The sequence below is a fragment of the Tachysurus vachellii genome, chromosome 3 (genome assembly GCF_030014155.1).
Source record: "Tachysurus vachellii isolate PV-2020 chromosome 3, HZAU_Pvac_v1, whole genome shotgun sequence".
Taxonomy (NCBI): Eukaryota; Metazoa; Chordata; class Actinopteri; order Siluriformes; family Bagridae; genus Tachysurus; species Tachysurus vachellii.
In genome coordinates this window covers 11,723,398-11,750,982 of record NC_083462.1, presented here as the reverse complement: position 1 = coordinate 11,750,982, position 27,585 = coordinate 11,723,398, and the positions used below count along the sequence as shown (strand labels likewise).

The 27,585-nt window shown below is 37.8% G+C and overlaps 1 protein-coding gene across 3 annotated transcripts in view; it reads right to left on the bottom strand.

Annotated features, from left to right (window-relative positions):
- ptprua (protein tyrosine phosphatase receptor type Ua) overlaps positions 1 to 26,419 on the bottom strand; it is a 237,953-nt gene extending 211,534 nt beyond the window's left edge. For all 3 annotated transcript variants that reach the window (XM_060865749.1, XM_060865751.1, XM_060865750.1), the window contains exon 1: positions 26,248 to 26,419. In XM_060865749.1, coding sequence (XP_060721732.1) covers positions 26,248 to 26,317 — 70 coding nt within the window. In that variant the 5' untranslated portion in view covers positions 26,318 to 26,419. The remainder of the gene's footprint in view (positions 1 to 26,247) is intronic.
- Between the last annotated feature and the right edge of the window lie 1,166 nt (positions 26,420 to 27,585).

Genomic DNA, 27,585 nt, shown 5'->3' with positions numbered 1-27,585 from the left:
ACTGAAATTGCTATCAGTTAGGTGAATTAAAGCATACTATTTTAGTAACTTGTGTTATTATGTGTTTCATTTATAGTTTCTTCCAAGATGGGTAATGAAGTGTAAAGTATTCTGGCCCTGTTCCTCACTCGTTCCTGCCCTTACATTATATTTAGGGCATTTGGCAGACATTCTTATCCATAGCGACTTACATTTTTTTCTCATTTTATACAACTGAGCAGCTGAGGGTTAAGGTCCTTGCAGAGGGCCCCAGCATTGGTAGCTTTTTGGACCTGGGATTCAAACATGCGACTTTACAATTGGTTATCCAACACCTTAACCACTAGGCTACCACATCCTCCATGTATAATTGGGATACCACACAGAGCACACATGCTGCTTACACCTTATTGAGATTTTTCCTGAACCCAGATTTTTAAAAAAGATGAACGCTATAGACCAACATTATTCAGCACATAATGTAGCCTCAGATATCCCCTTATCTTTTAGAACTAAATGTATGATTTGTTTTGAAACTATATGACAGCTCTTTCTTCTTTATCTATCTTTGCTTTTTTCTGAGACAAGGAGAAATTCTTCAGTTCAAATTCTTCCAGTAGCAAAGATCATCAACAAGATGCAGGTAAAAGAAGAGAAAGCTTGTCTTGTTCCTATTTATTTTCAAGAACAAAGGGTACAAAAATGGCCAAACATATCATGGAATAAGAGAGACCATATGTCCACATTTACAGAATGTTCATATCCATTCAGATGGCATTGTGTGATGTTATTAAACACACTATACACTCTTCATTTTCACAAGTCCAGTACTAAATAACTTTCTTCTCGGCTTTAAGGCATAAAATTCATTATCGCATTGGAACACCTCAAATAAGTGTTTAATAAAAGCTCTAGGGCTTTGTCGTAAAGAGCCCCAGTAAAGCCTGCCCCCCATCGATTTAGCATGATTAAGAGAGAAAGTGAGGTGGTGAGCCTCCTGCTGCATGGTCAGCCAATAAGAGTATTAGGAACCTGGTAAACAAAAGCACTGATGAGTCCCAGAGCTAGGACAATTAGCGTAGCTGAAGTAGACCTATAATGACTATTAGCTCCCTGCTAATCTTTTCCAGCACTCTTCATACCTCTTGTGCTCATTCTCATATGTTTTTGGTCCAGTGATAAAAGACAAATGAATAGTAATTGAATTAATTAATTCCAGTGCTGCAAAACAAAGCAGTATTGTATTAATATTCAAGCTATTGTTACACTAATGCGCAGATCCTTCTGGTGTGAAATGAATCTTTTCAATATTACACACATAATTGCAATACATTGATGAAACAGTTCACAGGATTGTTCTGAGGAACAGTTGAATGATTTGATATGTGATATCGTTTGTATTTTTCTGTGCCAATAATAGAGAGGAACTGCATTATTTATTCATAACTTTTACATAGACAGTAGACAGTAACTGGTCAGCTGCTTCTTCAGGAGATGCAATTCATATGTTAAAAGTCCTGCCTTTGGTTAAAATTGCAGTTTTTCCCCTTTTTTTCATTCTACAAATTCTAAAATTATCTAATATATTCTCCTTACAGTCATGACCATGAGAAGGTGGGGGCGTGTCTATTAATCTTACTTCTGAGGACATGTTTCAGTGATATAAGTAGTAGAGTATAGGCCCAGAAATGTATGCTTATATGCCTATAGCAAAAATACAGAAATAAATGATTACTTAGCTTATGGTTGTTATGAAGCTTGATGCGCTTCATAATTCACTTCATTTAAATCTTGAAAAGACTTAAAATCAGGTTAGAACAGAATGATGTTCTTTTCAGCTCCCTATAATGACATTTATTGTGATATTCCTGCTGATTCTTTTGCCCTGTATTAGCCTACAGGCTAGTATTCTTCCCCTGCTGCAATTTACACAGTCCTCACTGAAGGCTTTGCTCACTGAACTTGTAATTAGTCCATCTAGTTACTCTAATGGTTTCAATGCTGAGGCTAATGTTGGAAGTCTCTACTGACTGCAACAGCTTGTGCTGTCTCTCACACAGACAAGTTCTCCCACCTGATATCCCATCCGAGGTTTCTACAAACAAAAAAAAATGTACTTGGATCTTTAAATAAAGGTCAGTCACATAAAGACGCATTGTGTCCGGTTAGCTTGTTGTCGTAGCATCATTTAATTAGAAAAGCATCATATCTGTAAGCAGCTATAAGTAACAGTCATGCTAGTTATGCTGGTTTTTATCCACAAATCGTCACCATCATCTTTGTTATCCTTTCCCATTTGAAGAGAGGTGATACACAGTGGTCCTGGTTTTTTGTTACATGGAGTAGGTGAGAAATGGTCACTCCTGAAATTCCTCTCCTGATCAGGTTGAGAGAGGAACAAGTCCAATAATATCCATATGCACCGAACCAGCCTGGTTCAGCTGTAGTGGACCTTGTCCTATTAAATTGACTGATTTTTGTGCTTTCTTGACATTGTGGACACTTCTCTTCCTAAAGAGCCAAAGCATTATTGCGCTCAGTGAAGTGTACCTCCCACACCTAGTTGCACAGAACTAGTTCTGGGTGCTTTAGCAGTGAGAGATTGCTTGTGATGTAAATTTCTTATTTCCATTCTGGAGAGGATCTAGGAGAGGATGCTGCAGGTAGAAGCATTCATACACAGAATGATGGTTACCCTGGATGTAGAAAAAAAATAAACTGTGACAGCATTTAGCAGTCACTTTTTCAGGCGCCTTAGAGTATCAAAATATTATAATTTCTATAGGAGTTGCAAAACCCAAAAAGGTTTTTCCTGGAGTTTTTTCAAGGGACCCCAGGTTTGAGCAGATATCTTTGCAACTGATGCAGCTGAGTAGAAAACTTTCGTTTGTCATCCAAAGACACTTTCAAAGACACAATACAAAGACAGATTCAGCTTCGATCCATATCTGCCCATCCCTTTAAGAACTGTTTTAGGATGTTTGCGCTAACTTAGACTTTATTTCCAAGGATGATTGTCAGAAAGGTAAATCAGAAGATGATGCCATTGCAAATGTTTAAAAACAACCCCGAAATGCTGACTTTCCCAAACGGCCAGGGCAGTATCTAGACCAGAAGGTATTACAGTGTACTCATACAATGCACAGTTTGTTACAATGGTAATTTTGTACCTGTACAGATCTAGTGTAGAGAAGAATGATGATACCTCCATCGTATTGGGTCACGGCGCAATCTTCGGAAGTGGGTAGACATCCTTCAGATTGAGCTCATAAAGACGTCAATAGCCTGTGTATCAACTGACTCCATCATTTTATTTATTTTTTTTGTGAAAACAAAAAGGACTACAGGACTACAGATGATGTCCTCTTAGAACCTGAAGGAGCTACTTCTTTGAGATGCTTCTCTTTTTCTACAAGAAATACAGATGTTTTCATGCAAAAGCAGTCTCTACAAGTAGGATAAAGCATTAAAATGACTAAGATCTCTATAGTCTGTAAGCAAATATGAAGCAACATTTCATCAGCAGAGGGAGAACCTTTTCTGTTGATCGATTAGGAAAGTGATTTCCAGGCATTGGGTTTTTTCAGATGCTGAACATCATATAGCATTTCAGGATGTAATTTTATGTGAGGTAGGTACGTCCTTTGTAAAACCATGTCTCAATAATCAATGTATTTCTCTAAGCTTTGGTTCTTTAACAAGTCCCCAGACATCACAAATGTTTGAGAATATGTATTGATTTCTAATGTAAAATAAAGACCCAGGAATATTGGGTATTGATGGGCGCCGTATATACAGTCGAGTGTACAAAAAAGTTACTGCCCACCTTAAGTCACATATTTTAAATTCAGCACTTTGTTTCCCAATTGATTTTTAAATGAAGTTGCATGAACATTACAGTGGCTTTTGGTCTTGTTTCGGTAACCAGAAATCTGCAAATTTGCCCCATCAATGAGAGTTGTGTTTACTGCAATCCCTGGAGTATTCCTTTTGTTTCTACCATCGGCAGGTTTAGCAGTATTGCCACATTGATTAATTGGATTCTAGTTGCTTTAGTCTTTTGGGCTTTGGGATCAAGAACATTGCTGTTTACAGTTTTGCCACAGTAAATGTACCCATCCTTACTGCTTGTACAGATGAATTTTTTTCTTTGGCATAGCTTTCTGGCTTTATTGCTGTGCTCATCTGTCTCGCTAATCAGTTACAGGTGCATCGTCATATAGCATGACAATGAATGGATTAGTGGGAAAGAAATCAGAGATAAAAGAGGAATGCCAGTGTGCATCATGGCACTTCCTTCTCTCTTTGAAATACCGCCAACAAGACCTGCATGCAACAGCACTGTTTGAAGTTTTGTGTGTTTCCATCTTGTATGAGATTAAATGTAGCCACTACAAAAGGGTCCAGACCACATCCCTAAAGGACAGGGGCTGTTGACGAGATGCTTCATAGTCTGACTGTGCCATCTGATAATTGGGTATTGATTATAATGTTACATAGGTGCAAACTCCAGTTCCAGGTTTCAGGGTCAAGGCCTCTATCGCAAGAAGATTTTATTCATTAAAATTATGTTATTCCATTAGTATAAAATTAGTGTTATTTCAAAATGTTCACTCTGGAGTGCTTATTTCTCCAGCATTATTACTCTAGCATGTTTTTATTACTGTTTAGGTTCATGTTTGCTAATGGTTATGTTTAAGAAAGAATGCTGTAACTAATGTTGCTTAATGGAAAACATTTTTATATTATAACCATAGCTCTTTTTCAGGAAGCAACGTTCTGGGAAAAAGGCAAACCTTTTTGACAGAAAGCTTTTTATGAAACCCATCATCTTTACACTAATCATTAAACTGTCTTACTTGTGACAGAGCCTAATGAACAGTAAGGATTTTTATGAGGATTTTTTTGAACCTTTCAGGACCAATTTAGACTGGAAATCATGTTGCAAGCATTTCCTCAGTCATATCGTTTCTGACTCTTACAGCAAGTAGAATTCTAAGTGAAAAGCTGAGGCAAGAAGTTTGTCCCTGTCGCCTATAGCTGGGGGTTTATCTGTGGAATACCTAGAATAGATTGATAGAGATGTGGAAAAAATCTGAGAAAAAAATAAGGTACAAGATACACTGGTGTCCAACAAGACATGAGGGGGAAGCATGTCCGTTGGTCTAAGCTCAGGCAGAAAGTAAAGACGATCCTGAGACATAATATGGATGAAAAGTGAAATCAAAGGGCAAATGTGAGAGGAGCGAAATGACTATCTGTGTGGATCGATGGCTACAAACATGCTGTTAAAGAGCATCATCCTGGAGGAGTGTGGCTGAGTCTGCCATGGGAACATCGTCCTGCCAGTCGGCCACTATTGATTTACAGATCATTTATTCAAACAGACACACACAGAGACACACACACGCGCACACACACACAGAGAGAGAACTAGTCGAATCTTTAACAATGAGCTGAAAGATATGAGGACACAAGAAAACACATAAGAAAGATTTCCAATTACACAACAATTCACTATTTATCAAGGCAAACATGAAAGATTTAAATATCTTCTGAATCTTTGACTATTGTTTATGTTCCTTTATCATTTACATAGTAAATACACAAAAGAATAGAGTAGCTATCAAGAGCTGTACAATCTACTGATGTCCATGGAGACTAACAATGGTCAATGGTCTAATAATACCTCAGCATTATCAGCACATCACCTGAATGATCTAGCACTGCTGTAATAGTCTGAAAAATGATTCACCCTGGAGGCAAAATGATCTATTCTGTCTTTCTTGGCCTGAATTTGCTTTCATGACAAGAATCCATTTACAAGCTTAGAACCTTACAGCACTATGTCAGAGATAGTGAGCCATAAAACTGTCCAGATATGGATCAGTGCAAGGTCTATACACTTATTGCTCTGTCTCATCTTAATAATAGAGGTGATCAGAAACACATTTTTCTGCTTTTTTTATACTGTAGTAGAATGGATCCAAGGCCCGGCATTTGTGTTACAGAAGAAGTGTTACAATTTATAGGTTTGATAGATAGATAGATAGATAGATAGATAGATAGATAGATAGATAGATAGATAGATAGATAGATAGATAGATTACTACAGTAAATTACTAAATTATAATAATAAATCACCATTTCTTCCATTTTGGCTATGGTACACATGATCAAAGCTAAGCTCCTCTTATGCAACATCCTCTTAGTAAGTGGAATAATACTCTACAAGCTTCTGTTGCTGAGTTACGCAGTAGAGGCACAACGGTGGCTGGCTTTAAAAGTTTTAAGGGTTTTTGTCTTGTGATCACCACATTACAACAGGGATATTGACTGAAATGCAAAAGATTCAAAAGATTGTGGACACACAATAGGGTTAAAGCTTGGCTTGACAAGCAACAAGAATATAATTTCCAAAAAAAACAAAACAACAATTAAGAATCAGTGAAAGACAATTCATTCATTCATTTTCTACCGCTTATCCGAACTACCTCGGGTCATGGGGAGCCTGTGCCTATCTCAGGCGTCATCGGGCATCAAGGCAGGATACACCCTGGACGGAGTGCCAACTCATCGCAGGGCACACACACACACTCTCATTCACTCAAGCAATCACACGCTACGGACAATTTTCCAGAGATGCCAATCAACCTACCATGCATGTCTTTGGACCGGGGGCGGAAACTGGAGTACCCGGAGGACGGGGAGAATATGCAAACTCCACACACACAAGGTGGAGGCGGGAATCGAACCCCCAACCCTGGAGGTGTGAGGCGAACGTGCTAACCACTAAGCCACCGTGCCCCCCCAATGAAAGACAATAATGCACAGTATTATCAAAGCCCAAGGGCCAATCCAAAGAATAGACAAATAATTACGGGTTAAGTCAAATACAATATTGCAAAACACAAATCAAAAGGCTCAAAACATACACAAATATGATTATTGGCAAGGTAAAGACAATGATAGATCATAGTCTGCGAACAGGAATGATTCTTTACCATTCAGGAAGTGGCCCTGTGATATTTGGTGGTGAATAATCCCTGACATACACAACAATGGGGTGGGAGATTTTTTTAGTCTGAAGTTTGTATTTTGAATTAAGTCCACTTGTCTAATTCATAGACGTGAACTAGACGGAGAAAGACAGAAAGAAAAAATAATGGGCATAGGACAATGTGTGTGAAGGGGAAGGAGCGCAGTGCTCAGAGCACAGATTTGGCTGCTACTGATTGCTTTGGTAAACTGTAATTAAAACAGTCATGCCAGTGAAGTATTTCTGAATTGAATTAGCTGAAGTGTTAGAAGAGTGAACAATACACAGAATGGTGATGGTGGTGAAAATTGTGGCGCTTGGCACATCTGACAATTGTACACACTCTCGGAGCCACCCACACATCATCACATACACACTCCCATGAACACTGGGCTGTCAGATGCAGCCAAACACACAGGCCATGCTGGGAGTTTCTGATACAAAGATCCTAGTGTTGCCATTGCTGTGCATTTCCACATAGAAAAACTCACACACACACACACACACACACACACACACAAACTTTTAAAATACAAAATAGTATACAGTAATACAGTTTGAAGATCTAGAACTAAGTTTGGAGGCCAAAAGGATGAGGATTTTAATCTGAAGTACATCATCCCAATTGTGAGGCATGGTGGTGGCAGTATTATGTTCTGGGGATGTTTTGCTGGAAAAGGGACTAGCGAACTTCTGAAAGTTCACAGCAGGAACGAGAATTATCTATACATACTGAAGTAAAAATCTAAGACATCAGGCAGAAAGGTAAAACTTGATCTAGGTTTTCCTGCAGGACAAGGATCCTAAGCACACCCCAGAAAATGGCTTATCAGAAACAAAAAATTTAAAGTATTTGTGTAACCATTACAAAGCCCTGACCTGAATCACACAGATAAATTGTGGACTGAACTGCAAAAGCAAGTCTGAGGAGTACAAACCAGACTGGCAAATATCTAGCAAATTAGTGGACAAAGCTTATGGAAAGCTACTCCATGCATATTATTTAAGTTAAACAATTAAAGAAGATCACATTTTAAAAAAGACAGTGCTAACAAATTGTATGACCTACTGAAAAGCTTATCTTATAAATAAAACAGGAAATAAATTTGTCTATTAGCTATAATTATGATCATGACCTGGAAATAAAGCAGATGCCCTAATTAATTCAACACATCAAATATACAGTAATGTTGTGAAAAACTGGAGTACCACTGGGATCTGTTGTAGCACCCCTTAACTGCTCTGCAGGGGGAATCAGAGCAGATTTTTCAGGGGTTGATTTGCAAACTGTCCTGTGAACTAGACCTGACGCTGTGCATAAATCAGGGGGAGAATTGGCCCATATCCTATCCAATATGGGAAAACCATTCAACCACAATAGTGGCACATAGCCACAGGCCTGCTAGTCATCTAGACAGGAAAGGATGTGGAATACTTGGAAAAAACCACGGCAATGAAAAATTGAACCAGCATGACGTTAGATTATAGAGATATATTGTGTTTCGGCCTGTACTTGGACAAGAAGATACTCAGGTGTTTCTCAACACCCCTGCTGGTTAGGAGTGGTGATATAGAGCATCGGTTACAGTAGGAATAATTCTTTGCTCAGCTCTTTAAACTGTTTACACACCAGGGTTCCCAAATTAACTTAACTGCTCAGGAACTTAGAGATTGATCATTAAAACTAACTCTCAGGAAACAAAGTGTAAGTGCATACGGTGTGTCTAAATGTGTCTTCCTTTTCCCATGCCCTAATTTTTCGAGCTTGTTTAAGGTCTTTTGTATGGTTTTTGAGATGCAGTTGTACAGGAAACATAATTATGTAGAAGACAGTAGAGTGAAGGTATGTGTGAACCCATTCACAATGTGCTGCTCGACTATATTCAACTGCCTGTTATGGGTTTATTCTAAAAACAAACTAGAAAGTGGTCTATAATATAACGCAAGTGTGATTAGCCCTGCAACTTAATATTACTTAAGGCTACGTTGTTATAGATATCAAACTGATCAACCTGATATTTTAAAAAGATTATTAAAAATCAATACTCCCAACAAACAACCTGCTTCATGAATTCAACTGGGGAACTTCACATTAAGCTATGAATAACATCATACGATTACCAAATAAAAACAGGAGGAGTGATTTGAAGAAACATGAAAAATTATTCCATTCTGGCCTCAATTTTACATTATCAAAATGTGTCTTTTTTCATGTGAAATTGATTTAATCTATCTGATAATTTAAGAATACTAATTGGCTTTGAATAATTGCTAATGAAGATCTGATGGATGTCTGCATTATATCTGGTGATATCTATCACAAATTTTATCATTTTAAAATTGGTTTAATTATTTATAATAAAATGTTACTAACTTCAGTCTGAAATGTATTTGAACTCTCTGTGTGTGTGCCCTGCGATGGGTTGGCACTCCGTCCAGGGTGTATCCTGCCTTGATGCCCGATGGCGCCTGAGATAGGCACAGGCTCCCCGTGACCCGAGGTAGTTCGGATAAGTGGTAGAAGATGAGTGAGAGAGAGTGAGAGTTTGAGCAATAAAATACAAATCCATATGGTTAAAATTATGTCTTTTTTGAACATCAAATTCCAGGTTATTCCTTCTTTGGAGGTTTTAATAAGCTCCAGCCTTCTGGGAATGGTTTCAATAGATGTTGGACCTTGGCTGTGGGGATTTGTGCCATTTCAGCAACAATAATAAGATCAGACATGCTTCACGATCTTCACTTGAGTGAAGAGGTCTGGAGTCCAGTCTGTGTTCCTGAGTCCAGTGGGGTTGAGTCAGAGTCAGGGTTCTGTGCAGGACATCCAAGTTCTTCCACTCCAACCTTAATACACCATGTGTTTGTGGAACTCTGTGCTTTGTGCACAGGGGCATTGTCATGCTGGAACAGGTTTGGGCCTCTGAAGTTGTAATGCTACATCATACAAAGGCTTTCTAGACAATTGTGCTCTTCAGTCTTTGTGCCAACCACATGAGTGTAATGGTCATCTTATAGTGTAGTTCAAACTACATTATGGCCTGTCTGTATCACTGATCTTGCGAAAAATAAAGCCTGTTACTAGCAAGAGAGAAATCTATTCCTGCAATTTCAGAACTCAAGATGTTTGGAAATTTGCTGACCAAAATGTGGAAGACATGTGGAAAAAGCACTGGGTATTAAAAACTACTGTAGGAGATAGGGTGGTAATACAGAGAGTGTGTTTGGGATGAAAGAAACAAATATGAATATATATATGTATGCATTGTCTACATTTCAACACAATACATAACCCACTTTTTGAAAAATAATCCAGAAATTCAATAACAGGTCTCTTGGGAAGAGACAACAATAAGCAGGGGGTGTGACCGAGGCATGTATATGCTCCCAACCCTCTGCATGATCTCTTCTATATCCCTTTTCTCATCTTTTGTTCTATCATTTATCTCACTATTTTCATTGACTCATTTCATTTCATCTCTTTTTCTTGTCCTGTAACCTCTCTGTATTGCCACAATCCACTAGTCTCCCTTCAAGTAGATGTGCCAAGGGGAAAGCACCGTTTGATGCATGAAAGCTTTATTTTTGTTTACCTACACGATGTACAGATACCAATGGGGGGAAAGTGTGCATGTGGGAAGACTTGAATGAAGAATGTCCTTTCCCTTGTTTTCTCTTCCCTTTCTTTCAACCTCTCCTCCTCCACTGCCTCCTTAAATAGAAATTCTCATTGCTTCAACCTTATACAACTGGCCAGAGTTTCAAATGTTTTATAATTGCATAACACGGTCTTTGTTTCAATCACATTGCACTAACAAGTTGCGTTTTAAAGCATGAGAAACAAACAACGCTCACTAATCTTTGCCAAGCAACAGTATTTACCCAGCTAAAAAAAGAACATTATTACAATGCCTAGTATCTATTTAAACAAGTTTCTTAAACTTGTAATATTCCAAAAATATCTGATGTCATTTTCTAAAATTAATGGTATATAATTACAAGTAATAATGGTATGGTAGTGTTCATATTCCTAAAATTAAAACATTGGCTTATATATAAAGCTAGTAACTGTTTTTTTTTTTGTTTTTTTTAAAACGCTCTCCTAGCTTAAAATTGTTACTTAAAGGGCATATTACACCTAACCTTGCGTCACTGTAAACTCTGAGCAAACTCATACACACATTGGCTATTTATAATCTGGCATCTCACAATGTACATTCCTAAAAAAAAGTACAGGTCTGCGAAACTGTTCCCGAGCAGGTATTATTATATTTCACAACCTTGTTGTCATATAGTTGTCAGGAGCTTGGACAGTTCCCTGCCAGACCACCAGAGGGGGCTGTCAGGTGTTTTCTCATCTCCTACCCTATTGTTTCTATGTCGGTGGTGCAATTCCCTTACCTGTTCTTTGTCCCTTGTTTATCTTGATTAGTTGCCTGTCTTGTTCTCTTTGTGGTTGTGAGTCATTGATGTTGTTGCCGTATCTGTTAACACTGCCATGTGCGAACCATAAAATGTTGTCATGCCTAGGTATTTTCCGCTAACCTTTTCAGTGTCACATTATTTCCCACAATACTACTTTCAATTCTGTGATATTCAGTGTTTTGCTGCCTGACACTTTTCTCTTGTGATATGAAGCACATGTTGTTCAATTTTCGGTGTCTGTTGCTAAGTATCTAATACTAACATTCATAACCTCAGGGTTTAATAACACCAAGTCAAAAGTATGAAACTTTCCTCTACCCAGGTTTAGTAGTGTGAAAATACTTAATGTGAGCCTATTTAATTAAAAAAAACATTACTTCAGCACATATTTTTGAGCTAACTGCCTTAGCTGTTCTCACCATCACTCGAACTGCTTCTGCTTTGTAACCAACACAGTCCATTTTAGCAAAAGGTCAACCTACTAAACCTAAGGCACAAAAAAGTTTCTACTGATTAATTTTTGAGATCAGAATTGGTATAATTACCGTGAGAACCAGCTTACAGATATGATAAATTATGCCAGTCTAATTAAATAAGTATCTAGGTGTCACTGGCCTAGTTTGCAAGATGGCGTTTCCCATCGTGGAAACCAGTCATAACACCATCTGTTGTATGCAGAACAGCCAAAAAAACAAGCACTACAGTTGTATTCAGAGGAGACGTAGGTCACGAGATCAAGTGGGGGTAAAAGCAAAGGGACTGTTTGTTTTGCTGTTGTATTTCAATGTGCCTTTTTTAGAATGATGGAGGGAGAGAAACCGAACAAGTACAGTATCTCATACCTTGCCTCCATTTGTCTTAGTTCCGTTCTTTTATAGTTTCAAACGAATCAGCGACAAATAAGTTGGCTTTTAATGAACTGTAATTAATGTCTTACTGTTTCCCTTTGTTCCCCTAGTACAAATATATTATATATAACTATAATAAATACATCTGCTTATATGAAACCTTGCAGTCTTTGATGAGTTCATGCTTATTCAGGCATAATTAAACTACACTGACTTTACGCAACTGTATCCAGTCCTGTCATTATTATAGATAAATATATTAAAATGGATTATAAATCATTACTTTGAGATGAACGCCATTACTGCGTTCATGAATCGAGCCCATGCTACCCTGGTGGCCACCCTGTAATAATGGTCATGTAGATGGTAGGAAGACACAGTTGTTGTGACAGATGCTGTGAAGCCGGCACACCTGGAAGTGTCACCCTTTCTTTTGTGGGCACTAATGAGCACAAAAATGTTAGGAAAAATCTAGAAATAAATAACAAACAGCAAGCCAAACGTTTAATGTTCTTATTCTATGATAATGTTACAGTGCGATAAAGAAGCATTTAGCCGTCGTACATCGGGGTCGACCAGTGGATGTTGAAGTTCCTCTAGACAGCACGTTTGTTTTAGGTCTCAACCCTTTTCGAAATGAAGCTTTTGATAAAATCACCGGTCCATATGCATTATTAGGAATAATGAGACTCCAAAGGTTTATTTCCTCAAACAGGAAATAAATACAACAACCACAATAAATAAAAAAAACTCATACACAAATTTTATACTTTTCTATTCTTTTTTGGGAAAAATCTTTTCAGTTGTGTCTCTTTTCTATAAATCCACCATCGAGAGCATCTTAACCTTATAAATAATTGTGTGGTTCACCTCAGCTTCCTCCTGCAGGAACTGCAGTGAATTGTGCAGCCTGGTCAGTATCACCACAGGACTACTGGGAGCTGGCCAGCTTTAGTTTTTGGATTGTTCTCAACAAAGTAAAGTTACAGAGTTGTAGAAGGTAACAGTGTCATTGGTAATATATGCACCTCCTTCCCTAGATCATGAAGCATGCATATTCAGTTTAATAGCAGTTTTTGAGTTTCCGGACAAAAAGTTTTTGCAACCTTAAAAAACTCTTGATTTACTTTGCCAGAAAGAGACGACGTTGCATCGATGAACTCAAAACATTTTTCAATTTCCTTGACAGAATGAGAGGGTACTGCATCAGTGCATCTTTCAAGCACCATAAGCACCGACTAAAGGATTACTAGTGTGAGATGAGGAGGAAGGGGGCGGGGCTTTCACAAAAGCATGTATGAGTTAATATGAGATCGTACAGAACAAATTTGGAGATGTTGATTGACTCATTTGCTGTTTTTAATTTTAAAAATGACTACAAATTTACGTTCTAGAGATCAGGCGCTCCTGTGCAAAACATGTAAAGCCTGACAAATCTGAGACGGTCTTTTGAATATTTATTTTTGATATTCCTTCTCTTCTGCATCCCCTGCACTTCTTTCATACTCCACTAGGAGGGTGTAGCTCTGACACGTGTACAATGTGAATGTATAATGTGATTAAATAAAGATTTTGGATGCATAATGCACATGATTTGCCATTAATCTATGCTTATAGCTAGCTAGATATACTTGTAAAGATTACATGTGTTGAAATGTTGAAGATATACTTGTAAAGATTAAACATGTTGCTTTTATAGAGAGACTTTTTTTTGTATGAAGACACTAATAATATTTCTGCCACACAGTAAAATATGTGTGCTCTATTATAATAAACCATAAATCAGATGATTACCAAGTCAGTATAAAAACAAGATGGACATCACGTACTGTAGTTTATCACATTTTTACATTTCCAGGGATATTCAACACAAAAACTAGGACCTCTTTCCATGTAGCGGAATATGCACGGTGCTCTGTATGACAAATAACTACATGACTATATGACTCTGTTGGGATAGCTACAGAGATGAGACCTATGGGAATGGAGTCAGGATGGAGACATTACACTGTGTGTTTCTCTCTCACACACACAATTCTGCTATGTTTTTTTTGTCTTTTCTTCTCTCTCTGATATCTGAACACCTGTACTGTACCTTTTATTCTACAGAGGTGATGGCACTAACTTCTATGCAACTTTTATTTTTATTAACGTTTATTATGCAGGCCCAAGACAGAAACTACTGAGAAGTGAGCATTGCCTGCTGTGGGGAACGAGATCTTTTTATAATATTGCTGCCTGAATTACAGGCAATGCTTTCTGTAAAGGCCATATCTGTAATGATCTATAAATAAATTCATGACATGGTATAATTAAATAACCTTATAAAAAAAAATATAACCTTTTAGAAAAATAGACACTGTCAAATATTATACACATTATCATTATCAAAGACATTTAGTTTTCTGAAAAAGGCTTTCTGTTTTTGAATGTGGCAGGATTGTTGAGCTGCACAAGCAAGGGCTCTCGCAACGTGCCACTGCTGCCGAGGTTGGACGCAGTAAAATGTAAAGATCCTGAGAGTTATGGGACAAAAAATTCAAGTGGTAGCCCGAAAGAAATTCCACCTGCACCGAGCGGGAGGATCCGATGGGCTGTCAGCGAAGACACAGGCCGAACCCTCGACCCAAATTAAGGCCATTACTGATGTTGACTGCAGCCCAATAACCATAAGAAGGGCTTGAAGAACAAAAAATGTCTTCAAAAGCCACGTCCCCTCCTATACCACAAACTTGTCCATTTGGAATTTGACATGGAAAGATGGAAGAAAGTTTTATTGTCGGAGGAGAAAAAAAATGATCCTGGACGGTCATGACAAGGAGATCCCACTGGAGATGTTTTCTAACCGGCACAGTGGAAGAGGCTCCATTGTGATCTGGGGTGCTTTTTCCTTCAATGGGAAAATGGATCTTCAGGTTGTGCAGGGTGTCAAACGGTGGCTGGTTATGTGGACCCAGGGCCCTTGTCTGTGTGGGTTGTTCAACAGGACAACTCTGCAATTCACAACGTCTGCCTGACAAAGGACTTCTTCCAAGACTATAACGTTGCACTTCTGGACCATCCTGGGTGTTCTCCTGATCTAAATCCCCTTGAGAATGTTTGGGGATAGATGGCAAGGGAAGTTTACAAAAAGGACATCATTAATAGACTGTGGATGCCCTTCGTGGAGCCATCTTCACCACATGGAGCAACGTTTCCACCAGCCTCCTGGAAACAGTTGCATCAAGCTGAAACGAGTGTTTGAATTTATCAACAAGAACGGAGGGGCTACTAACTACTGGGTCCTTTTTTGACACTTTTAGTTCTGTTGTACATATTTTTGGGCTATTGTCTGAAACATTTGATCAGCTGATGAACAGCTAATTTGAGTTTAAATGCAGTTTTCAATAAATTGACAATCTCTGTTTTTTGTTTTGCATCTTTTCCTTTTTTTTTTTTTTTTATGACATTCTGAAACAGTTCTTACAACCTGGTTATGACCCACCAGCGTGAATACAAATACTAGGAATGTTTCCCCCAATCTTAAGATTTTGTTCAGATGTGTATATATATATGATTTTCATATTCTGGCGAATTCTACATGATAAAAATTTGCGTGTCCAGTACTTGACTACGTTTGTAACACAGATCTGACAACAATGGTAACAGCATATAAAGTCAACTTGTAAAAAATTCTTCTATTTTTAATAGGAACTTTATGAACACATGCGGCTCTTCATTTATAAACCTGATTTTCCGTTTAATCCCTTAGCTTTTTGACAGCTTTATGATTGTCCATTTCCTGCACTTTACGCTGGCTTTTAAATCACAACTTGTGCCTCATGCAGAGATTAATGTGCAGTCTCAGGAGCAGTTGGTATAATAAGCTACTGCCTTATTAAGTTGAAGGTTAATGCTAGATGCATTGTAACTGCATGTTTGTGGCCACGCTTGCACCTCCTCGTGAACGTATACATGTGGCCCTAAATGTCAAACCTTTTTTACCCTTCTTTTGTCTTTAAAAAAACATATACATGTATTGTGAATTTTTCTTGGTGTTTGGTCAAACACTACAACACAATATTTTAGAACCTCATATACAAATATAAGAAATAATATCTAACCTAATATACAGATGTATATTAAAATGTACATAAAAATTGCATAAAAGCGGCTAAATCCAGTTCAGCTACAGAAATCAGAGTTGTTTGTTTAATTCTATTGAATAAAATGTTCTCTCAGTCAAAATGCTTTAAATAATAAACAGAAAAATAAATAGGGCTGATGCAAGTCAAGATCTTTGTATGTAAAAAAAATCAACCTGAAATCCTGCATTAAAAAGACTTTTTTCCCAGTCTCCCGATAATATTAAGCTGTCTGTTATATTTCTGTTATTCCAGATTTTGTGTAAAACGTTACCAGACAGGTTGTATATCAGCTTCTGGTGGCTTTTATATTTTTCTGGTGATTCATTTGGAAATGGAAAAGACAATTAAGAAATACAGTATTGTCAGTCATCCTGCTTTTAGGCCACCCACATCTATAATGTGAACAACTGATGACTGCAATTTCCCTGCTACTGACAAGCTACTCAGTCATTGCATAAGAAAGTACAAGAGCTGACAAAACTCTGAATCTGATCAAAATCTTAACAGCCAATGACGAATATACAATTAAAACAGAACATGCATACATGGCAACAATACATGGCAGCCAATAACAATTAAGAGGTTGGGATTTAGCTGAAGCTGAGTTTTATTTGGAAGCAGCTAGTCTGAGCTGATGTATTGGACAAAGCAGGTTTTTATCCTAGCTGGAAATTTTATTTTAAAGGAACTGGGTGGAAAGCTAAAGGAAATAGAAATTGAAGTCAATGGCAAGTACATTATTATGTTATACTTCCTTTCTAAAATGAGTCTTTGGGGCAAGCTTTTGAACTCTACTTCCATTAACAGCGTAATGGATTGAACCGTAGTTGTTCAGATGTTATATGTTCTCTAACATGCACCTTTACCTGTAATAACTTTCCGTGCTGAATTTTCATGGTATATTAAGAGTTTGGAACTGCAAAAGGAAGCCTAAATAATTAGAGATTCCCTTCTGTGTTCTGGTCCCTCTCAAGGTCATATCATGTCTGGGAGTTTTTCCTTGCCACAGTGGCCTCCAGCTTGCTCATTAAGGAAAATTGTTAGAGAAATATAGTAACTTAATTTTAAACTTTAAACTCTAAAATTTCTATTCTGCTTCTAGAATTATGTCAAGTTTCCTTGAGACAGTGTGAATGTTAGGAAGCCTAACATTTGATAAAGCCTACAATGTAATAAAGCCTAAAATATGTTAAAGCCTAAGATTCTTAAATTATAATAATAAAAAAATATATATATTATATATTATATATATATTATAATTACATTTTTTTCTATTAGCTTTAGTTTGTAAGAACTGTTACAAACTACATATGTGTATTTATATGGTGTATTTATTTATTCATAATCCACCTTATTGCTATTGCTATTGCCATATTGTGTTCTATGTGTCACAGTCCTGAAAGCACAATATATTGTTCCAAATCAAAATCACTATCACTCTTCTTTAATCTCACTTCTTTCTGTGCCGTTCATCCAAATGTTATAAGTCATATACAGCACTCATGCATATACATAGACCAATAAATTAATCTAGAGCTGTGTATTTTATTATTGGACCTTATTATTACATGGCATGCACTCAAATGTGTGCTCATTTTGCTCAATCTTGTAAATCAGTGCCATTTTAATTGTTTATTAATATGACAGATCTCAGATGTCATGGGTTTTATACCTCATTTTAAGCTTTGCATGTTTTTTTAGTAATCCCTCAATGATCTATTACTGTATCACTTATCCATTTTACACATATGACTGTTTACATAGCAATATTTGTTTAACTTTGTCTACTTTTAAATCTCATTTATATCATAGACGAAAACGTGTTTAAATATCCATGCACACAATAATTCCATTTCTGTATCACACCAATTGGAATGTGAGTATTACCATAAAACTGGTCTGTCCTACATTTCCTGTGGGGTTTTTTAAACAGTGCTGAACAACCTCAAAGGGTCAGGTTCTAGGGCAAAGCCTTATTGGATGGATAAATTTATCTTCACCTTCAGCAGAATGATGAAATGGGGAAAGTGTGAACTCTACCTTATCTGTAAAACAAGTTGACACAGAAAAATATGGCTGCCAGTAGAAACATGCTAGGATACAAGTTCTCGTGTCTGCTCTTCTCTTCAACATCTACTGTCCTTCCAATTAACTGAAACCCCTAAAACTTAAACCTGCGAGATTTCTACATTTTTCTATTAATGGAAACATGACAAAAGATTTAGACATTTAGTTTCTCTAAACAAGTGAGCTGAAGCATCATGGCCTAGTGGGTAAGGTGTTGGACTACTGATCAGAAGGTTGTGAGTTTGAATCCCAGGTCCACCAAGCTGCCACTGCTAGACCCTTGTGCAAGGCCCTTAATGCTCAGTTAAGTAAAAATGTACATCGATATGGGTGTCTGCCAAATGCTCTTAATGTAAACAAACGTTTTTCTTATAGACAGGATAGTATCACCGTCAGGTTAAACGCATGGTGGTACTTTGTGGAAGAGATGATAAAACATCTGTCACAAAATATGTCACTTATGTGTCACCCTTAACACCCTCTTGTTCACGTGCTATTTTGTAGTTTATAACATAGCTCTTTATAATTAACATTGGTTGATTTCATTTTGGGCACAGTGACTTAGTGGTTAGCACGTTCGCCTCACACCTCCAGGGTTGGGGGTTCGATTCCCGCCTCCACCTTGTGTGTGTGGAGTTTGCATGTTCTCCCCGTGCCTTGGGGGTTTCCTCCTGGTACTCCGGTTTCCTCCCCCGGTCCAAAGACATGCATGGTAGGTTGATTGGCATCTCTGGAAAATTGTCCATAGTGTTTGATTGCGTGAGTGAATGAGAGCGTGTGTGTGCCCTGCGATGGGTTGGCACCATCTGCCTACCATATGCCCGATGATGCCTGAGATAGGCACAGGCTCCCGGTGACCCGAGGTACTTTGGATAAGCGGTAGAAAATGAATGAATGATTTTATTTATTTATTTTTTTTTAACAGCTTTCTTCGTATTTTCTATGGTGAATCCACCTATCCAGTTCCTGTACAGCTTATGCTACACAGTGTCACAGGCATCAAAGAGTCTATCCAAGCGGACTTGAGGCACAAAATGGGGGACACACTGGACAAGATGCCAAACCCTCACAGGGCACAATCGTGCACAAACGACCCTCCCAAACTTCAGAGAATGTAGAGATGCCAGTTTGCATCTTGTGCATGTGTTTGAACTGAGAGAGGAAACTTGAGTATCTGGAGAAAACCCATGAAGCATAGAAAGAACATGTAAACTGCACACATACACACACGGCGGAGGTCGGAATCACTCCCCCAAACCAACAACCTGCACCTGAAAAGAATATTATTATTACTAAATAATAAGTGCTAAACAAACTAGGGTACTGGTTGTACTATCCATAAATGAGAAACCGAACTATTTATTTTTTTATCGTTGCATCATTTATAATAGAATAAAAATTAACAGAATAGAATATTCATTAAAAGATAGATTGCTTTCAGACTTGCGATTAAGTTAAACTACAATTTACCCATATTTTCTAAGGAAGCCAAAAATTCTAGAGTTTAATAAACGCCTTGTTGTGTAATCTGCTTCTATAAGGTTCAATTCGTAAGCACACTGTAACAAACTACATCCATGTATTTACAGGGTTCATTTATTTATAATCTGTCTTACTACTATTGAATACAGAGCGGTGCAGCTATGTCATGGTCTATGCACAACAGCCCTGAAAACACAATATAATAACACATAAATACATTTCAAATTGAAATCGCTATACTTTAATCTCACTGACATTGTTTTGCTTGAAATCCATGCCTTCACATTCGCTTAAAACTCTCACCCTTTGCCAAAGCAGCTGAAGCTCAGCCATTTACAGGTATATTTGCTAGCGAGAGTTGGAAAGTTGTTTCCTGGCTCCGTATATCTGTCACAACTGGTGCCAAAACTGGCATCACAATAACAAACCGTTAGTGCAAGCCATTTAGAGAGTCAGTCAATAATCCGTAGTGTTATATATCAGACCTATTTATGTAGCAGTGGTTCACAAGTATAACGACACATTTTCATTAGAGACGGATACAGATGACGGTGTCAAGACTCGACATGGATGCACCTGCACTGCTGAAAACATTTTTGTCTTTGGAATTGCCTTCTCTGTTGCAAAAAAAAACGCTTTTCATGAAAGTTTGATATCAGTGCACATCACTGTAGCCAACACTACAGCAGAGAGCTGAGCTGTTTAGGTATTTACATTTTGGGCGAGGTCACTGCAGATATCTGTGTGCAGGTAGCGAACAACCGTGCCTGCTGGTATAAAGCCAGCTGAGGAATAACACACTGCCCATGACAAAGAAGCACTGTTGACAGACTGAAGGACCCAATGTGCCCTCTTGTATGGCTGTGCTTGTCACTTCCTGTGGAGCTCTCAAAGGAAAAATGCAGAGGAAGAGATGAGTTGGCAGGGACACTCTTTGCGCATTAACATCACTATAGTGGATGATTTGTGTGTAGGGTCTTAGTTTTTACTACTTTAAGAAAACGTTGTGTAGGGTTTTGAGTACAGGGTTCAATTCCCACCATAACCCATGTGGATGGAGTTTGCAAGTTCTCCCAATGTTTCTAGGGTTTCTTCTGGGTCATATTAGTGCTTAGTATTTAGCATGTTTGGTTCACACCTCTGGGGTTGGGGGTTTGAAACCTCACCTCCATCCTGTGTGAGTGTGTGTGTGTGTGTGTGTGTGTGTGTGTGTGTGTGTGTGTGCTTTGAGAGTTTCCTCAAGGAACTCCAGTTTCTTACCAGAGATGATCCAGAGATGCTGAGATGATACCAGAGATGCTGATCAGCATCTCTAAATTGTGTGTATGTGTGTGATTGTACCCTGTGATGTGTTAGCGCCCTCTCCAGGGTGCCCCAGGAGTGATGCTTCTGGCTGATGGCTGTTTTTTCTTTGTTTTCTGTCATGTGAACAACAATTTACTCATTTTGAGGTTTTCCAGAAAGACCAGAAAATTATTATTTATAATACCTGCATGATTTCCTCGGTACATTCGCTTCCACGAAGGTTGCTATTTTTTAATTAATTCGATACTTATTTCTGGAAACGTGCCAGAGAAATGCAGCTCTGTGCACAGCATGTGGTCTGTTTGAGCTATATGGAGCGGCGTCTCTATAAATAAGAGCATAGTTTCTTTGCTGTTTGTACAGGAATATGATAAAAACATGCTTTTATTTTGGAGGTCAGTAAACAGTGTTTTTACATCTTGCTACTGGAGCAAACCACTGAGAAACAAAATCAAACGGTACATCTTCAGTTACTCTAATCATCCATTTTCTGCAGCACTTATCCTACACAGGGTCATAGGGAACCTGGAGTCTCTCCTAGGGGACTTGAGCACAAGGCAGGAGCCACACAGGACAGGGTGCAATTCCATCACAGGGCACAATCCGATCCATTCACACACACTATGGACAAGATGCTGATCAGCCTACAATGCATGTCTTTGAACTGGGGAGGATACCGGAGTACCCAGAGGAAGCATGAAGAGGTCAGACACACACACAGGATGGAGGTAAGTTTCGAACCCCAACCCCAGAGGTGTGAACCAAACTAATATGATTTAGACTACTCACATCTCAAATCTTAAAATCAAGTGAAAACATCCAACATTTAGACAACTTTATTTCAAATTTCTCATTAAAAGATTATTCTGAAACACAAATCATTCTGTCGACATATATTTTGGTTTCTTTTAACCTCTCGTCGTCGGTTGAGTTCTATGAGAAATCTCCCTCCAGCCTTGTGTCTCTGATGACCGCAATCCTTTGTTCTCTGCCTGTCTTGATTAGTGTTTAACCACAGACTGCTTCACGTCCATCGATTTATTCATGTCTACTTTATGGCTGTTTGGCGATCACCTGACCTTTCGTCTGCCTGACGTTTCGCTGAGCCCTTTGTCTGCTGCACTGGTTTTAATAAAACCACTGAACCCGAACCTGTCTCGTCTGTCCACTTCATGACAATCTGCAAAAGATATCATTTGGTGGTGGATTTATCCTTCATTGATTCCTTCATTCATCTTCAGTGCCTGGCCTGTGATGGAAACATTTAGTGTAAAAAAAAATATGTAGTCGTTTTATCTTTTAATCATTGTAATAAACCGGTGCATCTGTGTGCAGACATCGCAAACTGCATGCTATTTAACACTTGGGTGATTAATAGCATAAAAAGTAACTAATAAGCTTAATTAAATAAAGAAAATATCCAGCGCACTAGACACTCTGTATAACTTTTGTCAGGTGGCAGAGATGGTTGCAAGTGCAGACACAAAGTATTCTAAAAGCTGAACAAACCAGATACATATTCAGTAGTTTACAAAGATTTGTGAGACTTCCTGCTGTGTATGACCGAGTCAAGTCAGAAACAGAACATGCGACAGTGTCGTGTGGCTTGGTTTGTAGCCTGTAAGGCTGATGTGACAGACTTTCCCACAATGCCCAGCTGGAATTTCAACATTTTTAGGATTGAGATTATTGAGATATAGAATCATTTACATTTACAGTGTTTGGCAGACCCTTATCCAGAACGTGGCATTTTATATAACTGAGCAATTAAGTGTCTTGCTCAAGGGGCCTGTGCTCAGTGGCAAATTGGTCAGCGCTGATCAGTAATCCAACACCATAAGCACTGAGCTACCACCGGCCACCAATCAAACCTAATCTAATCAATCCTGTGAGAACATAAATGTATTCCTCAATACACAAATCAAATGAGCATAGATGAAAGCCAGAACATATTGTACATACACAAAACACAATGACAAGAAGTTATATGATGTATCTGCCAGAACAGTTACACCAAATGACAAATACCTTGTACCTTCTGCTTATCCACTGGACTATCAATGAAGACTAATGTGAAAGTGACACCATACAAATGTGTATAAATCAAAGCACTAAGACTGTAATACTGGCAAATATTTAAAAAAAAAAGAAGAAGATGTTCACTCTGTAGTGTTTACAAGGTAAAAGAAAAGAGGTTTAATCTAATGTGTGTGAAAGCTACTCTACATAAAAGTGGTAAGTGCATCCATCCATTGCTTCACGGCTTTTCCACATTAGCTGTAAAGGGAAGTGCGTCCTGCTTTTAATCTGATTATTCATTTTATTTATTTTATTACGGAAACCAAGGAGGTTGAATTTTACTGGTCTGTGTGTCCTTGGACATAGCACTAATACTTCTATACTGGTCTGATCAACTGGGAACATCTAGTCTGACCTTTATTGCTCCCAATCAATGGGAAACACACACACACAGTCATGGTTTGAGCCTGATCTCATAATCACCCACAGCAATTGCCCAGTTAATGTGCATGGAAAGACCTCATTTAAACGTAATGCTGATTTAACTAAAATAAGCCATTAAAATAATCCAACGTTTATGTACACACAAAACAAAGAGAGAGAGAGAGAGAGAGAAAGAGAGATCAGCTACTACTCATCACTTTCATTCATTATCCTGCGTGTTCTCTGCTATACCTTTTATAGAGAGTAACACAAAAAAGCACAGAAACGGTTTTGCCTGTATGGGCTAATATGGTGAAAGTAATTGCAAAAGCATCGATTCCACGATTCCTTTCCCTCACCATAGACATGTCTCAAGCTAGAAGGAAATACTGTTTCGCTCTGAGTGATGCTTGATGAAGTCTGAATGTCACCAAGTCTGCTGATCAGACTGATTAAACCTGTCGTCTCCAATCCCATAGACATAGATAGAGAAGAGCACAAAGGACCCATTACAGAACCACAGCATTTCTTAAGAACCAGTGGCCTACCAATTAGAACCAGAGGAGATTCATTAAGTGTGAAATAACTTGATTGAAGTGGAGGAATATATTTGTGACTTGGCAGAAGCAACAAAGCAATTAAAGTGCACGAGCATGCAGAGAGAAATATTAGTTGTAATAAGTTGGGTAATTAAATACTTAGCAAACAAACAGCTTCTATTTCTTTTCTGTAGTGAATATGATGCTGTTTACATACATGTGTCACTTATGAAGAAATACTTTGGAATAAATAAATAAATAAATAAATAAATAAATAAATAAATAAATCTGTAGTTTATTTTGAGTTTGAATAGAATTAAGTAATAATACAATAAAACATGGCTGAAAAAATAGTAAATAAAAAAAATAATTATTTATTATCTATCTATTATAGATAGATAGATAGATAGATAGATAGATAGATAGATAGATAGATTTACATTCCAATAAATACCATATACATATATATATATATATATATATAATTTATTTATTTTTTTACAAGTATTCATTAAACAAATATTAATATTAATATTTATTTAGTAAATGTTTTTGTCTGTTATTCATTTGTTTATTTATTTCATTAATTCAATGATGCTACAGACATGAAATATATCTTCAACTTGAAGCATTGGACTTGATTTGTTTTGATGTCAAATTCAATGTGCTTCTACTTTTTAATAGCAGCATGTGAGAATTATTCTATAAATAACAAAATTTAAAAAAAATTCGATTTCAATGTTGTAATTCTGATCTTTTGCAATTTTCATCCTGAAATTTCCCTGTACACAAATGTAAAAATTGTGGCAATCTACTACCTGTAGATTACAGTATGTTGCTCTTTGATGGTGATGGTGCCGTCTCTTCTGTAAACTAGGAACGCAACACTACGGCTGTAAGCTTTAAGATGTTGATGTTTTCTACATAGCAAGATCTCCAGCATGCAATATGATTAACATGACTGACTTTTGTCAGTAACAATTTCTCCCTTCCACTGCGCAATATAACTACCCGTAAACAATCTTCTCCAATTAGGCTATTTGTTACACATATTTCACATCCTCATTCTTCACATTAGTTAGATATTAGCAAAAAAACTGCTTCCCTGCTACCAACAAGTCCCTGCTACAACTTGTTGTCAAGTGTTCCCTAATAACTCATTCAGAATAAGATTCAGAATCAGACTTATTTTATAAACTCTCCAAATATTAACCAACAAAGTGCTGTGAACGAATTGCCTAGTCTAGCAGTGTAGGTGCGTGCAAGTTTGCTGTCTTCTGCTCAGTTGAGGCACTCATCAGTGATTAAAGCTTTGTGCTTGGTCTCACAGTGATTACAGTGATTAGTGATGGAGTGATTAAAAGTCATGAATCAGAGTGACCTCATATTTGAATTTCTAAGTAGGCTACAAGTAATTAGTATTGGCAAAGAGTTCTGGGGTCTAGGCAAGTTCGGAGCATTTATTCTGAGAGAGAGAGAGAGAGAGAGAGAGAGAGAGAGAGAGAGAGGGAGAGAGAGAGACAGAGAGAGAGAGGGAATCAGCAGAACTTGTCACTTATAATACAGTATTATTTTTTATTATTGTACACATGGACACTTAATCTCAAATTTATTACTCACTATTACTCACTACTATTAATTGAAATCTTTTTAAAAGAGGAATAAAGAAAAGCAGAACAAATGTTGTGCGTTTCCCCAGCATCAGGACCCCTAGCTCAGAGACGATGGGAGGAATTCACAATAATAATAATGCGCACACAACAGCATCATGTTATAAAAACCATCAGTCCAAATGTATGCAGTGCTGCTGAGAAACTTCTTTAATCGTTTGAGACATGCTGAACATCAAATCATCCGTGTTTTTAAGAACTTGTGCAAACTTGTAATCAAACAGGCAATAAAGTCATGCGGGTTTGGATAGCGCACTTTGCAACAACGCACTGCTTTGGGTGACAAATCAGTGTGACAAAACATGTGTATGATGAAACGTGCATTACCTGTTGGTCCTTCAAGATTTTCCCCGCAAATCCCCATAGCAAGAACAAGTAGAAAAGTCACTGCGTTCATTGTTATTCCGGTTGTTCACGGCGCTTGATATCCGCGTAGTGCCTTGGAGAAGTCGCGCGCGCTCTTGCGCCCATTAGCCGCCGCTGTTCTGCTAGAGCTGGTGCTGAGTTTACGCGCAGCGTGTGTGAGCCGGAGCCGCTCCAGCTGACGTCAGGACGAGTTTTTTCTCTCCTGTCTCTCTCCCAGCTGCGCTTTTTCTCCCTCCAAAACTCTCTCTCTCTCTCTCTCTCTCTCTCTCTCTCTCTCTCTCTCTCTCTCTCACCCACTCACTCTCTCTCTCTCTCTCTCTCTCTCTCTCTCTCTCTCTCTCTCTCTCTCTCTCACGCTCTCTTTCTCTCTCACACACTCTCACTCGCACTCACTCTCACTCTCTCTCTCTCTCACACACACACACACACACACACACACACACACACACGCACACGTGCTCAAAAAGGCGAGTCGATGGCGCCCTCCTGAGGAAAAGGCACATTATCTACCAGTAAAAAATATATATATAAAAGTATAAAAAATGCATTAATTAGATTTCCTTAAGTTACAATAGCACATTACTTTAAAAAAAAGTAAAATCTAACTATTAGTTAAAAAAATACGTAGAACTTTAAAAGGTTGTACAAACTTAAGCACTTAATTAACTAATTGAATTTAGCAAGTGTAAAGCATCAAATATGGGGTGTTTTAAACAACTATTTAAATGACTGATGCATTCGAATTGTCACCCCCATGTTTCAGTCCACCCACTGTTTCATGTTAACTTTACAAATGATCAACATACGCAAGTGAGTATAAAGAAAATGAAATGTTTCTGAAATGTTTCCAAAAGGATTCTGAGATTGCCTTATGCAAATATTTCCACAAAACATTATTAAAAGACTGATAATCGAGGCCCCACAGAGTATGTGACACGAGTTCAGACCAGAGTTCACTCACAATTAGACAAGATAACCAAGTCAGTCATCAGCCATCACTAAATTGTAAACTTTAGTAATATATATGATACCAGAATTTGAATCATATAAACATTGTGTAGCAAATATCCTTAAAATCATGGTGAACAGTTTTAACTTCATATTTAAAAAAAATATTTGAATGATGATCAAGGTCTCATTTTTTGATTTAAGGTAAAAAGGAAATAAGCCACATTTACAAATAAGCCAATTAATGACTTTATTAATTGGCTTATTTGTAAATGTGGTTTATTTAATGAATGAATTTATTTGTTTATTTTGAACAACTGGATTCAGCTGCTTGAAATAGCTCTTTAAAGA